At 46.3% G+C, this 20,970-nt stretch overlaps 1 protein-coding gene across 3 annotated transcripts in view; it reads right to left on the bottom strand.

Annotated features, from left to right (window-relative positions):
- Nucleotides 1-20,970, bottom strand: part of SLC11A2 (solute carrier family 11 member 2) — a 62,734-nt gene that overhangs the window by 23,139 nt on the left and 18,625 nt on the right. For all 3 annotated transcript variants that reach the window (XM_028721495.2, XM_028721496.2, XM_028721497.2), the window contains 8 exons: nucleotides 18,686-18,810; nucleotides 16,600-16,725; nucleotides 14,635-14,754; nucleotides 10,137-10,243; nucleotides 7,329-7,399; nucleotides 5,024-5,091; nucleotides 3,630-3,785; nucleotides 1,017-1,175 (listed from right to left, as the gene is read on the bottom strand). In XM_028721495.2, coding sequence (XP_028577328.2) covers nucleotides 1,017-1,175; nucleotides 3,630-3,785; nucleotides 5,024-5,091; nucleotides 7,329-7,399; nucleotides 10,137-10,243; nucleotides 14,635-14,754; nucleotides 16,600-16,725; nucleotides 18,686-18,810 — 932 coding nt within the window. The remainder of the gene's footprint in view (nucleotides 1-1,016; nucleotides 1,176-3,629; nucleotides 3,786-5,023; nucleotides 5,092-7,328; nucleotides 7,400-10,136; nucleotides 10,244-14,634; nucleotides 14,755-16,599; nucleotides 16,726-18,685; nucleotides 18,811-20,970) is intronic.

Raw genomic sequence — 20,970 nt, 5'->3', positions numbered from 1 at the left:
AATATAATATAATATAATATAATATAATTGCTGGGAGATTCCATCAGGATGCAGCAAGAGAAATGGGATGTAATAAAATAATAATAATAATAATAATAATAATAATAATAATAATAATAATAATAATAATAATAATTTATTTATACCCTGCCCTCCCTGGCCAAGGCCGGGCTCAGGGCGGTTAACACCAAATATATAATACATTAAAGACACAAAATCAAACAATTGATTAAAACACAGCTCAAAATCACAATAAAATCAGAATAGAATTAAGTGACCAACCCACGAATCACAGCCATGAAGGTAGGAATATTAAATATTCGCCAGGCACAGTCACCCGTGCTGGTCCCATATGTACGGTCGCTCTATTGATTATTTTTTAAAATTTTTTATTGATTTTCCAACATAAATTAAAGACAATACAATACACAATACATAGACAAACAAACAAACATATAGACACGTATAATTTCAAAACCTCTTTTTCGTAAATCTTACTTCCCCGACTTCCCCATGCCTCCCCTTTCTGCATCCCTGTTTTAAGATTTCTTCAGCAACCTCTCACTTCAATTAACTGATTACTCATTTTCTTTTTCCCCTTCTTTTCTTACTTAGTCATTTACAGCTGTAATTCTGTTTTTTTCATTACCCTTGGCATTTTAGCACTCATCTCTATTGATTATTTTGAGATCCAAGCAACTCCCCTTTTCCTTGAACTGTTTCCAACAGGTCTTATAGGTATTTTGTAACCAATAATCAGTGCCTGGGCTTGGCTTTTCCTCTTCTTTTCCCCATTTGCTTTTCTGTTATCCTCTTTAAGGGCAGGGCCTATTACTGATCTTCACAAGCCACTCAAAGGACGCTTTTTGACAGGCTAGTGCGACATAAACGCTTCAAATATTGGCTTAGTTTGGGTCATATCCCAAGTTACTGGGATACATCTTGTTCCCTTCTGGGAATGCCTTAAAATTATGGAAGAAAGTATACCAGAATAGAAACAGAGAACAGGGACTCACCAAGTCTTTGTTTGTCTTTCCGAAGAAGGCTTGGGCAAAGACCGAAACGACAAAGACGTTTATAATGAAGGAGATGAAGAGGGCAATGCAAGATTCTATGAAGAAATATTTGTTGGCCTCACTGACCTCCTTCTTGTTGGCCCGATTCACCTGTCGAGACTGGACAGAAAGAGAACAGGTTAGCACAGCCTGCAAGAAGAGGTTTATTCAAGGCCGTGTCCAAGCCAACAGGTGGCATCCTCTGCAAATTCTGAATATTCACCCATCTTTTGAAGGTCAATAATTAGGTGGGCTAGGCTGTGTACTAGGGTCTCACAGATACACGCAGTACGATAATGCACCTGTGACTACCCCAGCCTTTCGGAACAGAAGGTTCATGTATGGGAATTTCCACCTTGGCCTACCCAAAATAATACTAGAACCTGGGTTCATCTATGAAAGATCCTGGAATCCTGGAATATTTGGAACAGGAAAAAAAGAAAGTACCGTATTTTTCGCTCTATAGGACGCACTTTTCCCCCTCCAAAAATTAAGGGGAAATGTGTGTGCGTCCTATGGAGCGAATGCAGGCTCCTTGCGCTGCGCTCTGAAGGCTTTGGGTTACTGGAAACCTGCCTGGAAGCAGGAGGAGGAACAGAAGGGTCTCCTGTTCTCCGCTCGGTGTCTTGGCTTGTGCCATGGCAGTGCACAACCCCTCCGGCAGGGAGTGGTTGCGCGCAGCCTGTACGCTGCACTTTGGGACTGGGGGGGAAATAGGATTTTTTTTCTTGATTTCCCCCTCTAAAAACTAGGTGCACCCTATGGTCCGGTGCGCCCTATGGAGCGAAAAATATGGTACTTCTTAATGCAGCCCATATGCCTCTGCCTGGCCACCATGAGAACAAGGATGCTGGACTAGATGCACTGCTGATGTGGTCCTTTTTTAGTTCAAGATGGGAACCACAACACATTTTACACAGGAACGTGAATTTAAAGGGAAAACACGCACCGCTGAAAACTATAAAGGTTATAAAGTTGTACAATATCCCAAAGAGGGCTGTTAACTCTGTTCACTCTTCTCAAAAGAGTGACTGGATTTTAGAAACCTATCACAGGCTGCAACAATCCCTGTGGTCTTCTGCCAACATAACAGGCAACCAAGACTAGGGTTAAGGTAAAGGTAAAAGGTAAAGGACCCCTGGACGGTTAAGTCCAGTCAAAGGTGACTATGGGGTTGCGGCGCTCATCTCACTTTCAGGCCGAGGGAGCCGGCGTTTGTCCACAGACAGCTTTCCGGGTCATGTGGCCAGCATGACTAAACCGCTTCTGGTGCAACAGGACACCATGATGGAAGCCAGAGCACATGGAAATACCGTTTACCTTCCCGCTGGAGCGGTACCTATTTATCTACTTGCACTGGTGTGCTTTCGAACTGCTAGGTTGGCAGGAGCTGGGACAGAGCAATGGGAGCTCACCCCATCGCAGGGATTCGAACCACCAACCTTCTGATCGGCAAGTCCAAGCGGCTCAGTGGTTTAGGCCACAGTGCCACCCACGTCCCTCTAAGTAGGGTTATGGCAACAAGCCGCAACTGCTGTCTTCCTGGCCACTGAGTTAGGGGGGCCTGTGCCATGAGAGAAGCTGTGGGTTCTTCCCATCAACTGCATGGTTGTTGCTGTGCATGGATGAATGCCTTTCACAGGAGGCTGATTTGAAGGTATCAAATTTGACTGCTGGGTGGTGAGAGTATCTTTGGCCTCTTCTCCGCTCCCCCAGCATTATTATTATTATTATTATTATAATTTTAGCACAGCGACCATAAAGCAAAGGCAGCCATTTTAACTACACCACAGGATTGATTTCCCAGCGTGTGTGTATACACAGATGTGCAAGACAGAAGCAACAGTGGTGCCACTGTGTCACAGAACAGGCGGCCGCTTCAGAAGCCAAGTGTGCGAAGGTTCACAAGTGTGACTTCATTGTGTGGCATTCGTGAGTGTATGGTTATTTGATTTCTTTTCAATGAATCCGGGGACACTTTTTTTTTTGGAAGCTGAGTAGCAATAGGGAGTCAGTAGTGGGGATGTTGAGGCAAAGGACCCTGGGCCCAAGCAAACATGCATATTGTATAAAGGTGCAAAGCCCTTCTTGCGCACCCTGTGAAACTTAAATGCGCAGAGTGTTTTTTTAAAAACTGCACATTTATATTTCACAGGGTACAAAAGAATGGATTTGCCCCTTGCCTGGCAGAGAAACCATGCGCCTTGCGCCCCTCCTGGGCAGCACCTGCCCACCCATGACTCCTGAGCCTCCCCCGATCTGTCAAAACAAAGGGGGAAGGGGACGGGAGATCTGCACCGCCGGACATCCCTGGTTCCCCTTCGGCAGTGGCGGCGGTGGCAGAAAGCAGCTCCTGAAGCCAGCCAGAGCCAACTGCGCTACCAGGCTGGCTCTGGGCTGCTGAGGCTGCCACTGCCACGTTTCCCGGGAAAAGATTTGCAAATCTGGGGACGGAATTTGTCCGGGGACAGATTTGCAAATCCGGGGACTGTCCCTGGGAACGTCTGGCAACCCTATTGTGAGGGGAAAGACTGAAGTGAAAATCAGCAAAAAACAACAATGTCCCAAGCTTACCTTGACCAGCGCAGAATGCAAGTACATGTTGTGTGGCATGATGACAGCACCCACGATCCCAACAGCTTGCTCTAGCTGAGGGACGCCACAGCCTTCACAGTACGGCATGAACATCCCTTTCAACAACTGGCCCTGGTCTGGTCCCACCCTAAAATACTGTAGGGACATAAGAGGATGGCCATTAGCACAGCTGGAATCGCAAGCGGCCTTGGGCAAGACACAGATGTCTACTTTTAGACTGATACAGCAATGCCCTCGCGAGGTACTTTCCCCTCACTTTCCCCTCCTCGTTTCATAGCTGTCAACTTACAGATTTGAAAATAAGGGACCAGCAGCCTAGAAAATAAGGGATCAGCAGCCAAAATAAGGGATTTTCCCGGCACAGGTATGTTCAAATTCTGAGCCCCTCCGAGCCAAAGGCAGAAAGCCCAGCCAGCAGCCAAACGAAGCCTCAACCCTCAAGGAAAACCACTGTCACCTCTCCGCTGGGAAGCGCTGAGCAACGCCGAGTCCCCAGGCAGCACAGCCAATTTGATCACCACAAGGCATGCAAGCTCCACCCCCCAGTCGTTCTTATTGGATGAGAAACGCAGCCAAGCAACACAGTTGGAGCCTCCCTCCTCCATGGCCGGGTTCCTTTGAAACCCGGGAAATTTAAGGGACATCATCAATAAGGGACAACAGCAGGAAATGGCGCTGGGATAAGGGACTGTCCCGCCAAATAAGGGACGCTTGACAGCTATGCCTCATTTTCATACAGTGCAGCCTTCCGCAGTCATTTGCTGAACTACAACTCCCACTAACCCTGACCATCGGCCATGCTTGCCAGGGCTTATGGGAGTTGTAGTCCAAAACACCTGGAGGGCACTGGATTGGGGGAAGACCAAGGCAGCAAATCTCTCTTTTCAGCCCACTTTTACATGGCCATGTTGATACAGAGCTACGGTCACATTTGATCTATTCATCTGTACTCTTGGGGTGTAACAGATTTTGCTGACTGCACAGCTGCTGTTTTATTTTCATATCCGGCTCTGATGAGAGGTTCTAACAACATTTTATTGCTAATATTTTATATTGTTAGCCACCCTGTGCTTCCATTGAGAGGAAGGAGGGGATATAAGAATGATAAAATAAAAATAAATATGAAGTAAGTTGTGAATGCATCACCACCACAAAGCTGCAAATTTCACCCTTATGGGAAATCACAAGCTCATCTCAAACAATATGAAGACCACTTCTATGGCCAGTCAGACTATGTAGCAACACTTACGTGAAACCACTAGGAGGGGTTACATAGAATCATTTAGTTCAACATGTTTTGTTACATCCTAAATGGAAAAAGTCGCTTTTTAATCTCTAATGCAAAAACCCCACATATTAAAAAGCAATGTTACCTCATATCCAAATGTAATGGCCATAATGGTAATCAGGAACCCGAAAAAAGCTTCCAGTTTCCTCAAGCCTGAAAAAGACACACACCTTTTAAAAGATACTTTGGGAGGCAAAAGTCCTTTCATATGGTCCAGAATAGTGAAAGCATTTCCTCAGTGCCTCACCTCATCACACTGGGCATCAGGTCAAGCAGCACCATGCGCATTTATACAACACACAAGTTGCTCTCCCGGGGTGGCATTCAACAAAATAACATGCATGTCTTGAATGTCCAGCACAGTGTGAGGACCTTCCATTGCGCAAAGAGAAATCCTTGCACTGATGGAACAAGCGACTTAAGTGGTGCACTGAATACAACTGTTAGGATGCAACTAGATCAGCAGTCAAAAAACATTTTCAATCTTGTTCCAGCACCCAGGACAACTACTGTATTTTTCGCCCTATAGGACGCACTTTTCCCCCTCCAAAAATGAAGGGGAAATGTGTGTGCGTCCTATGGGGCGAATGCAGCGCGCCTTCCCGCTATCCCCCGACCTGGTTTGAAGGCTGGCGGCGGGGAGAAGCCCGCTTCTCCCTGCCGCCAGCCCCACAAGCTGGGGGGACAGCGGGGAGGCGCAGCGTGCCCAGGCTTAGCTTCACGCAGCTCTCCGCAAGCCGTGGGAGCCCGGCGCTGGGCTCCCACGGCTTGCGGAGAGCTGCCTGTTCTGGGGGCAGGGGGTGGGGGAAGCTCAGGCTTCCCCCGCCCCAGCCCCGCACCTGGGGGGGAATAATTTTTTCCCCTTTATTTCCCCCCCCCAAAAAAAATATTAGGTGCGTCCTATGGGCTGGAGCGTCCTATAGTGCATCCTATGGGCTGGAGCGTCCTATAGGGCGAAAAATACGGTATATTCTTTTGCTAGAACAGAAGATCAGCCGTACTATAGGGACAGAGCGGTTCACAATTGAAGCATGCCCACACATGAACGGGTACTCTAATTCAGAGGAGAGTGGGGTGGACAGTCTTCAATTAATTTTAAAGAAGCAAAAGGGTCCAGCGAGTGGTCTGGCACTGCAGGAAGAAGAGGAGAACCATGCTGGAGTTTCATTTCTAAAGACCCATATGCGCCCCCCTGTGCTTCAGAGGTGCAAAGGAAACAAATTCCAATTCTAACATGGGCAAACGCTCCCCTTAAGTCTTTCAAAATTTAACAAGTTTGAAAAAAGGAAAACAGGCAATTGAAGAGGTGGGGGCAGGGCAGGTAGGAAAGGCTGTGTTGCAGCGTCTCCAGAATGAAGAGACCAGCAATTTTCATAAGCCAAGTACAGAACATTTTCCACAACACAACAGAGAGAGACTTGGGTTGGTGTGGGAAGAGGACCCAGCAAAAGCATTGCAGCTTCTGTCTCAGACAGGAAGGATTCCACAATACTGAGTGACAGGTGCACATCTGGGTCACAAAATGGAAACTCTTTCCAGCCCAATCCCATGACATTTACTCGAAAGGAAAGTCTACTAAGCTCAATGGGCTTTCTTTCCATGAAAAGCATACAGAAGAAGAAGAAGAAGAAGAAGAAGAAGAAGAAGAAGAAGAAGAAGAAGAAGAAGAAGAAGAATAGGAGGAGGAGGAGTAGTAGTTTGGATTTGATATCCCGCTTTATCAATACCCGAAGGAGTCTCAAAGCAGGTAACAATCTCCTTTCCCTTCCTCCCCCACAACAAACACTCTGTGAGGTGAGTGGGGCTGAGAGACTTCAGAGAAGTGTGACTGGCCCAAGGTCACCCAGCAGCTGCATGTGGAGGAGCAGAGACGCGAACCCGGTTCACCAGATTACGAGTCTACCGCTCTTAACCACTACACGACACTGGCTCCTAAGCCCACCAGCCCATAGAGCATTAGAGGCCATGTACAAAGGCTGGTTCTTTGGCGGAAGGTGAGGCAGGGAAGAGAGAATGGTAACACCAAACCAGGAGACTGATTAGGAACGAGAAAAGCCACATGTCAAGCAATTAATCATTTTGAATCAGTAGCCGTTTCCCATGCAAGACATCATGCCGCTGGAATCCACAGCTTTTGCAAAGTGGATTGCGAGACTTCACCTACAATCTGGAGAATCCTTCGAGCTCTAATCCGCATTCCCAGCAGGGCCTCCAATGTGGAGTCTGTGTTTTCAAAGCAAGTCACAAGCAAAAGCCCTTTTCCAGGATTTCGCAAGCGTGCCCCAATGAATAGCAGGGCCTACTCAAGGTTGATTGCGCAAGTGCTCTTGCTCCACTCGTCAGATTACTAAGGACAGGAGGAGGAGCGCTTATATAAGAAAGGAGCTTACCGTACTTGTCCAGGAAGAGAAACATAAAGGTGTCAGCAATTGTGATGAGAACTCCGCCCCACAAAGGGATTCTGTGGGAAGACAAAACAGGCGGTGAAGGTTTCAGGGTGTTCTAAGTTCATCGGCTGAAAACCAAGTGGGTCCAATCCCCCTTTACGTTCACAGTCTGTTTTTAATGTGTTGGGAAAGGTGGACAAAATACTTGCCTATTGAGAGGCAAAGAACCTGGGAAGCCTCATTCAGCCGTGGAAGGGGAGGGAATCAGATAAGAGAACGTCACAAGGAACGCTAAGCATGTTTGTTGAAAGTTTATGGGGTGAAACGCTGCGTTTTCCCAGTGATGGAAAAAAAAATGGGCAACTTAGCAGCAGGCCTGGTTGCTACAACTGGCTATGCCCAGCTGAGCTCTGAACCCTGCGGGCATTTTAGAAAACCAGCTGCCCTTTCCGGATGAGAAAGAGAGAAGGGCCAGGATGACATTGCCATGCCTTGTGCTACCCTTCAAACAAGGGTCATATCTTCCCTCCACAGTAGCCTTTTTTTTTTTTTAAAGCAATTAAATATCCCCTAGCAATTCTTAACAATGGCAAAATTCAGTGTTAAGATGTATGCAGAAAGGAACTGGAAGAAATACGGCAACTATCAGAATGCTGTAGTAGCCTTGCCTTATACAGAGTCAGAACAATTTGTCCCTGTAGCTCAGTATTGTCCACACTGGCTGGAAGCAGCTGCTCAGGGTTTCAGGCAAGGGACATTCCCAGTCCCAGGAACTGAACCTGCGCCCATCGGCATGGAAAGTCTTTGCTCTACCCACTGAGCTCTGGTGATTTCTTCAGATGCCATTGTATAAGGGGCACACAGTTCCATTTAATTTACAGCCGCTGCATCCTGCCCTTCAGGATGGATGTCTTCCAGAACAACGGAAGAATATCAACAATAAGACATTTAGAACACAGTATACAGTTGTGACTATTTTTCTTTTTGAGAGGTGGCAACCAGCATAGGAAAAGGGCTCAGGAAAAAAGGTAAATAATATCACACCAAGAAGTTTGAACATTCCTTACAAAGGAAAGGTATTTTCCAGTTTTCCAGTGGTGATTTGTCACATAAGGACTAGAAATCATTAAGATAAAACGTGTAATAGATTATAAACATGTTCTCGCAACAGACGGTATGGTGTCAAAACACCCCTTATGTGGGACTGTGCAAAGCTAGGCTTCCCAGCAGACAAGGGCTCTGCTGGCAATGGAATTCCCAGACTAGGGTACTGAATTCCTTTGCCTGGGGAATTCCTGGCCTTGCTGAGCAATTCCGATGCCTCGCTCAGCTTGCCAGAGTACAGCTTTGCTCCGTTACTGTTGGCAAATAAAGGCTTGTTTATTTTTCAAAAGCTCTGCCAAAAAACCTGAGCGGATCTCATTTCTAACTGCCCATATCTGCAGTGTATTTACTTACTCAATGTTTAAAATAAAATTAGGAGGGCAAGGCAGTGGTGAAGTGGGAGGACGAGGGTTTGCAGCAGGGGTGGGGAACCTGTGGGTATCAAGAACTGGTTGGAATCCCATTCTCATCAGCCCTGGCCAAGTTGGCTAGTGGTTAGGGATGATGGGAGCTGTAGTCCAGCAACATCTGGAGGGCCAAAGATTCCCTAAGATAAAGGGACCCCTGACCATTAGGTCCAGTTGTGGCCAACTCTGGGGTTACGGCGCTCATCTTGCTTTATTGGCCGAGGGAGGGTACAGCTTCCGGGTCATGTGGCCAGCATGACTAAGCCGCTTCTGGTGAACCAGAGCAGCACACGGAAACGCTGTTTATCTTCCCGCCGGAGTGGTACCTATTTATCTACTTGCACTTTGACGTGCTTTCAAGCTGCTAGGTGGGCAGGAGCAGGGACTGAACAACAGGAGCTCACCCCGTTGTGGGGATTCGAACTGCCGACCTTCTGATCAGCAAGTCCTAGGCTCTGTGGTTTAATCCACAGCACCACCCGCGTCCCTAAAGATTCCCTACCCCTGGTTTATTCTAAGTAAGGGGAGTGCATTATGGGAGAGCTGGTGGCAGCAAAGAGGAGACAGCATACGGGAGGAAAGGCTTTGCACTGTCAGAGCTTCTCTCCTGCAGAAATCAGTGAGCTGAATTGCAAAGGTTTAGAAACGTTGTGTGGACATAGCCGGCCAAGGACTAAGCTGGTTCAATAATGCATTTGTGGAATCCTATGCTTCGAATGTTCTCCAGGATCCAAGGAAAAGACACACCCCCAAACCATTTGCACCATCCCTGAATATGGAAAACGAGAAAGTTAGGATAAATGGTTCCAGCCTGAGTTTCTCAGTGATGTAATCCGGCAGCCAAGCTGGTGCCAAACATATTGCTCAGCTTTCCTTTGGACCACATCAGTGAGACCGAGAGGGGGGTCTTGTTGCCTGTGCATCCCAGGACCTCCATACACACTGCCCAAGCTTGCACCCCAGAGAGGTGCTGATAATGCAGTGGTTTGACTTCACCCTTAGAGGCGCACTCCATTGTCTCTCAAGACAGATGGGTGCCAACAACTAGGTTTCTACATGAAGAGAGTTCCTTTTTCACAAGGAGATACATTCAAGCATCTGGACTTTCCCAACTGCATTCTGAAATTTTGGCAGTCCTAGGAGGGCTGTGCCACGTTTATTATTTTTCCATATATAGACCAGCCATCAGAAGTTCCACTTTACACACAGGGCACTGCAAGAAAACAAACCATGTTTTCCCTCGTTCAGGATACAAACTGGTGACACCACTCCAGAAGCAGAGGACCAAAAGGCAACTTACATCCCAACAGACAGGAGGTGAATGGCGATTGCTGAGCCAATGACTTCTTGCATATCTGAGCCAACAATGGCCAGCTCCACCATCAACCACAAGATAATCCGAGGGACCTAAGAAGCAATCAAGAATTTTGTTTTATACACACACAAAATGTGAAAGAAGCAAATGGGGAAAACAAGGATACACACCCAGAGTGTTTTTTTAAAAAAAAAACACAACTTCCATTGTTAGTTTGTTAATATGAACAACCTTCCTACTATGAGATATCCTAATGATACACAAACAACCATATTTCCACAAGCAATTAGTGACTTTCTTCCTCACCAAATCTTAACCCCTTTTCTCTCCAAATACACTACTTTTTGCCCATCAATCTCATGTGCCCCAGGGCTCTGTCCTAGAGCATCCGCCACCTTGGTGAAAGAAAGCAAGCAGCTCTGGGTCTCCCTGGATGGAAGACTGACTGGGAACCACAAGGATCTCACCCTGAATTCCATGATGACGACAATTTATTTTTATATTATATTATTATTATTATTATTATTATTATTATTATTATTATTATTATATTTGTACCCCGCCCATCTGATTGGGTTGATGGCAGAAAGGTGTCGATAAATAAAAAAATAAAACTTTTCTTTTTCCAAATCTTTCTTGAGCAACTGAGGTGCACGCCAGAAGGATTTGCCCACTACTACTTGATAGGGTAGAGAGAAGGAAAAGGAACCCTTCCTGGGCCTCCGTTTCATTTCTACATAGCAAAACCTGATGGTCAAAAAAACCCACAGAGGCAGCAATTTATTCACATGAAGCAGGTAAGCTTGAAAGCTTGCTAATAATGTTATCTATAAAAAGGTAAAGGTACCGCTGATCGTTAGGTCCAGTGGCGGATGACTCTGGGGATGCGGTGCTCATCTCGCTCTATAGGCCAAGGAGCCAGCATTTGTCCGCAGACAGCTTCTGGGTCATGTGGCCAGCGCATAGCTGCCAAGTGTCCCTTATTTGAAGGGACAGACCCTTATTCCAGCGCCATGTCCCACTGCTGTCCCTTATTGATGGATGTCCCTTAAATGTCCCTTAAATGATGTCCCTTAAATTTCAAAGGAAGCAGCTCCTCTCCCTCCCTCCTGGCTGGCCAGGGAGGAGGGAGGCTCCAACTGTGTTGCTTGGCTGTGTTGCTCACCCAATAAGAAGTCTAAGAACGACTGGGGGGGGTGGAGCTTGCATGCCTTGTGTGTGGCTAGTTAATGCAAGCTGAGGGGTTTTTTGAATGCTGGATGCATTTTGTTGCACGTGCTGCTGCAAACTTTGCAGTGCAAAGCCAGGCCGGGGAGCCATCTTAAGTTGAGGCTGCATAGGCCTTGTGGTGCACGTGATTCAGATTCTAGTCAGTTGAACCTCTGGTTACAAAGTTGGTTGGACAGTGTTCTCGAAGCTACCAGCATGAGTTTGACCAGACTGCAGGAGGACAGGAAGACTGGAGTGCCTGGAACAGGTGAGGCTTCAGGTCCCTTATTTTGGCTGCTGGTCCCTTATTTTCAAGGCTGCTGGTCCCTTATTTTCAAATCTGTAAGTTGACAGCTATGGGCCAGCATGACTAAGCCGCTTCTGGCAAACCAGAGCAGCGCATGGAAACAGCATTTACCTTTCCGCCGGAGCAGTACCTATTTATCTACTTGCACTTTGACATGCTTTTGAACTGCTAGGTTGACAGGAGCAGGGACCGAGCCACGGGAGCTCACCCCACCGCAGGGATTTGAACCACTGACCTTCTGATTGGCAAGTGGTTTAGACCACAGTGCCACCCGTGTCCCTAATGTTATCTATAATTGACAGCTAATATTAGGCCCTAATATTATCAAGCGTTAAGGCTCTTTAAGCAACAGGAGCACCACAGCTTCCGCCAAGGCTCCTAACTGTCCTATTGCAGTCACAGATCTACCTGTCATGTATGTGGCTTCAGGTATTAGATTTAATAGTTGTACGCCACTTCCCTACAACAATATTGAGCTCATGGCAATAAAGCCTCATGGAAAAATTAGCAAACAACACCTCCATCAATATAACCGTGTGGAAAGCACAACAGCACTGAGTTTTAAAAGAAGTAGTAAACAATGGATGCAGCTCAATCGAAACTCAGAATGATTAAAAAATAATTGATTAGAAATGGCTGCTGAGCTCAATGCCATTCGACATGATCCCTTTGGGGAAGGGAGGAGCATAATCACAGGCAGAAAGTTCTTCCAGCCACAAGGTGGGTGGGGAAACTGGTCTTGTTCTGCCCTAGACGGAAGACACACTCGTTTGCCATGGCACCAGGTGAGTGGAAACGGATGAGCCAAAAAAACAGACTTGCGGCCAAAATTGCGAGGCCTGGTGGACCTAACTGAGCCAATGGGCCAGAGGGAACCCACTGTATTAGGGTCTAATTCCTGTGGATCAAACCAGACGCAGCAACAGAAGCAGATTAAAAGGGGGCGGAAGATCCCCAGTTACCACAGGGACTGAGCAATGAAAATAACAGCCGCTGCAGTCTGCTGACCGGCAACCACCTACGTGGATTACACTGACTAGAATTTGGCAAGTCCTGAGGCAACAGACACCAACGAGATTTGTGAAGCCAACTTTCAGCTACAAGGGAAGCTCAGTGTGAAGATACGTGCTTTTAAGTTTAAAAAAAATAAATCCTTCTGCAGAGAGCCACAATGAGCTTTCGGAAGGCACTGCCCATTAGAGCCACAAACAACAGTGAAAGGAAACTTTTCAGCATTTTACCGTATTTTCCGCTCTATAAGACGCACCAGACCAGAAGATGCACCTAGTTTTTGGAGGAGAAAAACAAGAAAAAAATATTCTGAATCCCAGAAGCCAGAACAGCAACAGCGATCGCTGCGCAGCGAAAGCAGCGATCCCTCTTGCTGTTCTGGTTTCTGGGATAGCTGCGCAGCCTGCATTCACAACACAAGATGCACACACATTTCCCCTTACTTTTTAGGAGGGAAAAAGTGAGTCTTATAGAGCAAAAAATACGGTAGTTTGCAAAATTGTCCCTCCTTGCCTTAGCTTCCTGCCTGATGCTACCAAGAGGAAGAACAGCAGAAGTACAAGGCCCGGCGGGACGAGCCTACATTTGCCTTTCTTTCTTTGACAGTATCGGCCCTCCCAGAAACTGGCCCCTCCCACATGGTTTTTGGAGGCTGTTTTGAAGAAGCTGTGCTGGAGCAGTTTCCACACCACCTTCGTCCCGGGAGATCTCAGAACGCAGCTTCTTCCTCGTTGAGTTCAGGAAAAATAGTTACTTGGAATTGCCTGGCTTGGCCTGAGACTCAACTCAAACCCAACTTCCTATTTACTGTGGATGTTTTAATGCAACCCCCGGGGGAGAGGAAGTAAATAGATGTGTCAAGTTCTGAATAGCCCAAGAGGAAACTTAGTCCCGGGTTAGCTATAAACACACACATGACCACCCAGAGACACGTCAAGATGGGGGCAGACAAGGAGGGTTTGCTAATCCTGGTGGAGGCGAGGGTTTTGCAGCTGAGATCCACATCCCTAGGCAACTGTGTCTTGCCGAAACAAGCCTCAAAAGAATTCCACAGCCAACAAAATACTCCTATGTGCTTAAATCCAAGCTGAAGAATCCAAGACTGGCTTCTTCAAAGACCAGCAATTAAAGTGATTATGGAGAGGCAACACAAAGCAAATATTGCACGAGCGTAGCAGAAAAGAGGAGGAAGGAAGAGGCTAAGTTGCAAGGCTGCCTGGAAGCCACAATCCCAGCCCCGCAATTCAAAATGCATGCAATTTACTCTGTGCTGAGAGAAGTGCTCTCTGCACACATTCAGAAGACGTTCAAATACTCACTTAAAAAAAAAAAAGGAAAGTAAGCCCTGGGTTCAAGGTAAGGGCTGTATGGGAAAGTCGGGGCAAGCAGCAAATTCTCCTCCAGGTAATGGAGGTGGTGATGATCTTAAAAGAGGGGTGCACTCAGATTCACCCATCCCAATTTCCCCTGATTGGGAACCCCTGATTTAAAGGGCTGGCTGAGATGCAGTTTTGCTGGCTGAGATGCAGAGGATCTGGAGGCTGGTTGGAGTCTTTCCAACTTCACTTCTAGGTCTCATTAACTCCACTGCATGTTGCTCTTTGGCACAACGCATCTGCCTTCCTCCCATCTGCTTCTTTTTGCCTTTCTGGATCTGCATCTCTCCCTTGTATGCATCAAGTTCTCTTATACTCTTTGGCTACAGACCTACGACTTCGAGAACAGCCTGTCATCTTCAGGAGCCTCTTGGGACTTTCCACAATTCCTGGCCCCCATCTTCCTGGCCTGTTCAATCCTGCCTCTGCTCAACCCCTTGTTACCAGTTATCACCTATATTCCAATCCTGCCTAGCTGCTTTTAACACACGGGGAGATCTGATCCTACAACAAGGTGCATTCCTCTGCTCGCAACAAAAGCACAAGACAAATTTCCAAATGAATGGCTCAATTCACTCACCTTGGGATATTGCCGGTTGCATACTTCTGCCAGATGAAGTCCGGTTACCACGCCCAGCCTCGCTGCCAGACGCTGCAAGAGGAGGCCGATGATCGTGGCTAGCAAGAGAACCCAGAGCAGCTGAAAGGCACAAAAGCACAGGAAGGTCAAGAGCAGCCAAGATATGAGAACTCTGAGAGCCAGCCAGCCAGCCTAAGGATTCTGTTTCCTAAAGTGTGTCTGCAATTCTTCATGAATTAAATACAGACGCAGCCTCAAACCCCTCTCACAACCAGAAACAGGGCATGGAGGAGAACACAGCTTTCAACTGCACATGTTTTATCAAGAAATAACTGAAGCAGAATATCCAGACATGTCCAGGCTACGTGACACATCCACTGGCATGTGAACTGTAGTCTAGAGACTTCTCTGTTGGATATTCTTACCCATCAATGCAAAAGAATTATAACCCCCAGCTTCCTTGGAGAGTAGCATTTGGCAGGACTGTTGAAACCGGACAGGGCAGGAATGTCTTCAGGAAAATATACTACTAGATTTCAATCTAGCTTTTTATGAACAAGGAAACCAACACATTCCTCCTCCGGTAATGAAAGCAATCAAGCTTAAGCCTATCTTACCTGCTAAGGGCAAAGTAGTTAAATAAAACATCTCTCTAGCTGAGTTGCTTAAAACTTATGTTTTCAGCTGCAGAAGACTGTATTGTAAGTTTTAAGGTTGTTCCAGAATAGCTTACTTTGCCACCAACAGCTTCTCCACTTGATCCTACATTATCAGTAGACCTTCAGGTTTCTGCTCTTACAGAGAAACAAGGAAATAGCTGAACCCCTGATTTAAAGGGCAGGCAGAGATGGGCGACATCCACATCTGGGTGGTTTGGGAAGAAAGAGCCCTCTTGCCAGACCAGCCTGGTCCCACTGCAATTCATCTTCATGTCAGGAGGACTCAAGCATTAAAATAAAGACATGTTCACCTCAAGAAGGCTGTGGAGTCCCCTATTGGAACACGGTTATGGTAAATATCTTCTGGTTAGAATTAATACTGGCACATGGAGTAGGAGTAAGCTCTCTTTCAGCTCTCAAAACTCTATGGATGGCTTTTATTTTATTTTTATTAACAATTTCATGAAACATATCATCTTCATTATTTCCCTCCATTCCTCCCCACCTCCCCAATGAACCCTCCCCCCAAAGACTTCCCTCAGCTCCTCTCTGATTTCTCAACACATATTGTTCTCTGCATATTATAAAATTGTATAGATCCTTATATTATCTATCTACTGTATTAACCATCATGGGACGCGGGTGGTGCTGTGGGTAAAAGCCTCAGCGCCTAGGGCTTGCCGATCGAAAGGTCGGCGGTTCGAATCCCCGCGGCGGGGTGCGCTCCCGTTGTTCAGTCCCAGCGCCTGCCAACCTAGCAGTTCGAAAGCACCCTCGGGTGCAAGTAGATAAATAGGGACCGCTTTCTAGTGGGAAGGTAAACGGCGTTCCGTGTGCGGCTCTGGCTCGCCAGAGCAGCGATGTCACGCTGGCCACGTGACCCGGAAGTGTCTCCGGACAGCGCTGGCCTCTTGAGTGAGATGGGCGCACAACCCTAGAGTCTGTCAAGACTGGCCCGTACGGGCAGGGGTACCTTTACCTTTACCTTATATTAACCATCAATAAATTTGTGCATGTTTATTCAAAACCTGCCAAGGAGTCCAGTTCAATTTGTTGTCTTTTTAGATAATGTGTAAAAAGTTCCCATTCTTAATAATAATAATAATAATAATAATAATAATAATAATAATAATAATTTACTATTTATACCCCGCCCATCTGGCTGGGCTTCCCCAGCCACTCTGGGCGGCTTCCAAAAAAAATAAAATAAAATACTGTAATACATCAAACATTCAAAGCTTCCCTAAACACTGGTTTGGCTTTTAGATGCTCAGGAGCAAATGTTTCGTAGCAAGAGGCTACTTACCTTAAAGCCTGCAATGGCGCCAGACTGCAGATCCGATTCTATGTTGCCTGGATCCAAGTAGGCTATGCTCATGAGAAACCCAGGCCCAGTGAAGGCCCAGAGTTTTCGAAAACTGAACCATGGATGCTTAAAAGGAAAAAAAAGGGGGGGGATTAAGAGTGGGGAGATGTTTTTCCACAGAAGGGTAGGAGTTGTCCGAATGATGATTAGTGTCACAATCAATCAACACAGAAAGTTGCTTTGTTGTTTCTTTCTTTTTTAACCGATGCTTTAATTCCAGAAGGACCATCACGCTAGGAGCAGAAAAGCAGCAAACCCACCCAACGATACAGCACCGCACGAAGTCTACATCATGCCAGAAACGTTTATCTTAACGACGGCCTAAATTTAGAGCGTTTACTTTGAACTGTGCTCTGGGAAGGCTCCTTAAAGCTTATCAGGGCTTGCTCAAGCAGAAGACCAGTGATGGCAGGCACGCTTCTCTGAAAGACAGCTCCCATCCAACACTACCAACCTCAGCCTGCAAGGGAATGTTGGCTGCACTCTAGGAAGGCTTAGTTGATGTGGGGCGGCCACAGACCCAAATAAGCCTGAGCAGTGGCCTGCATACGTTCTGTGTGCCCTAGAACAAGAATGGGGAGAAGCAAAGTTTGGATCTACTTATCAATCTTTGGGTGACCTGCAGCAGAACAACAAGGGTTTCCGACTCCCAAATGTTATGGTCTGGTTTTGGATAACGCCTCTCCTTGTTGCAGATGCTTATTTTGAACCTCAACATTCCTTTGGTTAGGAAGCCTTTGTGGTCATCATTAGCTGCAGAGGTGATCCACAAGAAGCTAAATTTATGTCCGTGCTTTACTTATAGAGGGACTGCCAACACACGCAGCCTGCAGGGAAAGGTCTGTGCTGCTGTGACATTTCAAAAGTTAACATCAGTAGCTGTCCACAGCGCACCATTGTTCCTCTTCGCTCAACCATTACACTGGCTAGGTTAGCAAGGAAAATGACTGTTTCATTTCTGCTCCCTGGAAAGTAATAGGTAGGTACAGAGAGGCCCATCTCTCACTATAATCATCTTCAAATAGTATTACACGTCCAACATATGGCCTGGAACTTGGGATTTGTTTAATAAAAAGAAAACCCACTGAAAGCTATTTTAGTTGAATATCTGAAACTTTGTATTTCTAACAGCAAAAACATGCTTCCATTTCAAATTAAACATTGGAGACAGCCTTTACACTGAGAGCTTTAGATCATATAGTGTTGTTGTTGTTGATGATGACAACAATAATAATAAGAATAATAATTTTATTATTTGTATCCCACCCATCTGGTTGGGTTTCCCCAGCCACTCTGGGTGGCTTTCAGCATATATAAACATAACAAAACATCAAATGTTAAAAAAACAGGATACAGTGGTACCTCTGGTTATGAACAGAATCTGTTCCAGAGGCCTGGCCGTATCCCAAAAACTTTGTAACCAGAGACGCCTTTCTGAGCATGCGCCGTAACCCAGATTCGGCCATAACCCTAAGATTCCGTAACCTGGAGGTTACGCAACATGAGGTACCACTGTATCTTATATAGACTAAAACCAATAAATCAACAGAAATGAAGAGGAGGAGGAGGAAGTTATACCCAAATTAAAATAACTGCCAACCCCAACTAAACATTTAACCAACCCCAACCCAACTCAAAAAACAACAACAAAGGAACCAAAATACCCAGAACCGCCTATCTCTGCATGAATTTAGTGTTGGCCTTAACTGGAAAGAGGGAAGCTCAGAGCAGCAACTCATGCAGCCTCATAGGATAAAGGATTAATTCTGTTGCATATGGCACCTTGTGCAGAATTACACCCCTTCCCAGAAGAAGCTGCCTGGAAGGGAGCCTGGTCAAGGCAGGGACACAGTGGTCAATCTCTTCCACAGGTTGTCCTTTGGGGCTCAGGTAGGTTATTTCTCCCTCTGTGTAAGCAGTTCTTCCGTGGCATAATAGTAGTTCCCCAACACAGCATTTGGGGATTGCTGCCCTGCACACACCTCTATTTCCCCTGAAGGAGAGGTGGACAAACGCCCTTGCTTACCTTTTCATCTTCAGGCACAGGTATTTTCTGATCAAAGTAGGTGGTAAATTCATCTGTAGAGTCAGAAAGCTGAGATGGTAGTGTGGTGTTGCAAATGGTGCTCACGCCGTCCCCAGAGGAATCTTCTGCAAATCGATAATGGAAATTTTGATAAGCAGAGTGCAGCTTAAAGGAGAAAAATTCAATGCCAACCTTCACGTCAAGTGAAGTCAAAGACACGGTGCCTGTCAAATGTTGCTGGACCAGTTTCCATCAGTGCCAGGCACCATGGGCAATCATCAGAGATGGGCAGAGGCTTGTCGTCCAAGAGCATCTGGAGGAAAGTTTATTGGCTACCTCAGTTTTACACAAGATCGGATGCTATGGTGCTCTCTCTGTGTCTGGCTTAGCAGATTGAGGGGGGGGGGGTGTCAAAGGATTATCCTCTAGAGACCTGATTTTGCTGGACCTCTCAGCCCTCGTGTCCAAAAGTAGTGACTACAGTAGACAGAATGACTGTACACAGAGATAAAGCAAACATGGTAAATTGCTTTGCATATTAGAAACTTAATTTGTGCACACTGACATTGTCTTCATTATCACAGGCCCATTTTCTTAAAAGGGGGAAAGAAAATTAACGTTAAAATTGGATGCCCACTGACCTGGGATTACAGAAGCAAGTCCTACTGAATTAAGAGTAGTCATGTTTAGGATCTCGCTGTCTGCCAGTCAGGTTACATAGAATTTTAGGAACTGCACAAGGTCATCTGTCCCTCAACAATGAAGCCATGGTTAATCGCTCTTAAAACTATCCATATTTTGCATGCATTTAGTTTGTGTATGTGCCCTGTCATTTGCAAGAAGAAACTTATTCTCCTGTTTCAAAGCTGCAAGGTTGTTTCTGGGGTACAAAGATGAAATTTGGTACAATCACTCTAAAACCCTGACTGCAAAAAAAGTTCTTTTAAGAAGTATCTCCTGCGAAAAGCATGATGTCTTCCTCATTAGTGGCCGGCTGTTGCTGAAGAAGAAAACAAGCTAAGCCCCACAAATTTAAGAACGGAAGGATGCAAGAGAGCACACTTCACACAATTCAACAATTCTGCCAATGGCAAAAGGAACAGGCAGAAGATAAGAGAGCATTTATAGTTTTGTCTAATAATCTACACACAACATATACAAATAATAAGAATAGTACCAACAACTTGCACACAATTAACTCACGCATCTTCAGATTTACATACATAGCGAAAAATTAAAAATGGGGCAGAAAAGGGTGGGGTTTCAGGAAAAATGACTTTAGCAATCCCACCTGCCACTGAACCCAATGGATTTTTACTTTACAGAATTTATGTTTTAGGTGCAATTCCCAGAACGTAACCCCCAAGTAAGTTGCAGGCCTACTGCAATACTTTCTCAGAACACAATTTGATGGTTTCAACATGTTGGGTCCCTGCAATTGGGTTGGGTGGGTGTCAACAGGCAGGGATCCAGTTGAGCTGTGCAGCCTATATATGATTGGCTTCCAGCAGAGACCACAGGGCTGCCCTTTGATGGAGGTGAAGAGGTACCTTCCTTCTTGGGGACATGTCTTCTCCTACCTGCGCTTGAAGGTCCTGCCAAGCCCAGAGCCCAAGAGGCTGACCACCTGCTCCTTCCTTACAGCCAGATCGATTCCAGTCCTTCCCTTGTTACCAATACCTTTCTAGAATGAGAAGCCATTTCCTCCTGTTTTCCAAACCAGGTGATCATTTGCTCTCTCCCTTCAACATAACTTCTTCTTGTTGTTGTTGTTTAGTCATTTAGTCGTGTCCGACTCTTCGTGACCTCATGGACCAGAGCACGCCAGGCACTCCTGTCTTCCACTGCCTCCCGCAGTTTGGTCAAACTCATGTTAGTAGCTTCGAGAACAACATAACTACTAGTTGGCAAAGCATCTCTCTTCCTCCATCATCTTCCCTCTTCCTTCCTTCTCCTTATCAGTCTGTTTAGATTGTAAGCCCGTAAAGGTAAAGGTAAAGGTACCCCTGCCCGTACGGGCCAGTCGTGTCCGACTCTAGGGTTGTGCGCCCATCTTACTTAAGAGGCCGGGGGTCAGCGCTGTCCGGAGACACTTCCGGGTCACGTGGCCAGCGTGACGAAGCTGCAGCTGGCGAGCCAGCACCAGCACAGCACACGGAAACACCGTTTACCTTCCTACTATAAAGCGGTACCTATTTATCTACTTGCACTTAGGGGTGCTTTCGAACTGCTAGGTGGGCAGGAGCTGGGACCGAAAGACGGGAGCTCACCCCGCCGTGGGGATT

Source organism: Podarcis muralis, chromosome 2 (genome assembly GCF_964188315.1).
Source record: "Podarcis muralis chromosome 2, rPodMur119.hap1.1, whole genome shotgun sequence".
In the NCBI taxonomy this organism is placed as follows: domain Eukaryota; kingdom Metazoa; phylum Chordata; class Lepidosauria; order Squamata; family Lacertidae; genus Podarcis; species Podarcis muralis.
Note: the sequence above shows the minus strand (reverse complement) of the source record. Positions and strands in the feature narration are given on the sequence as shown.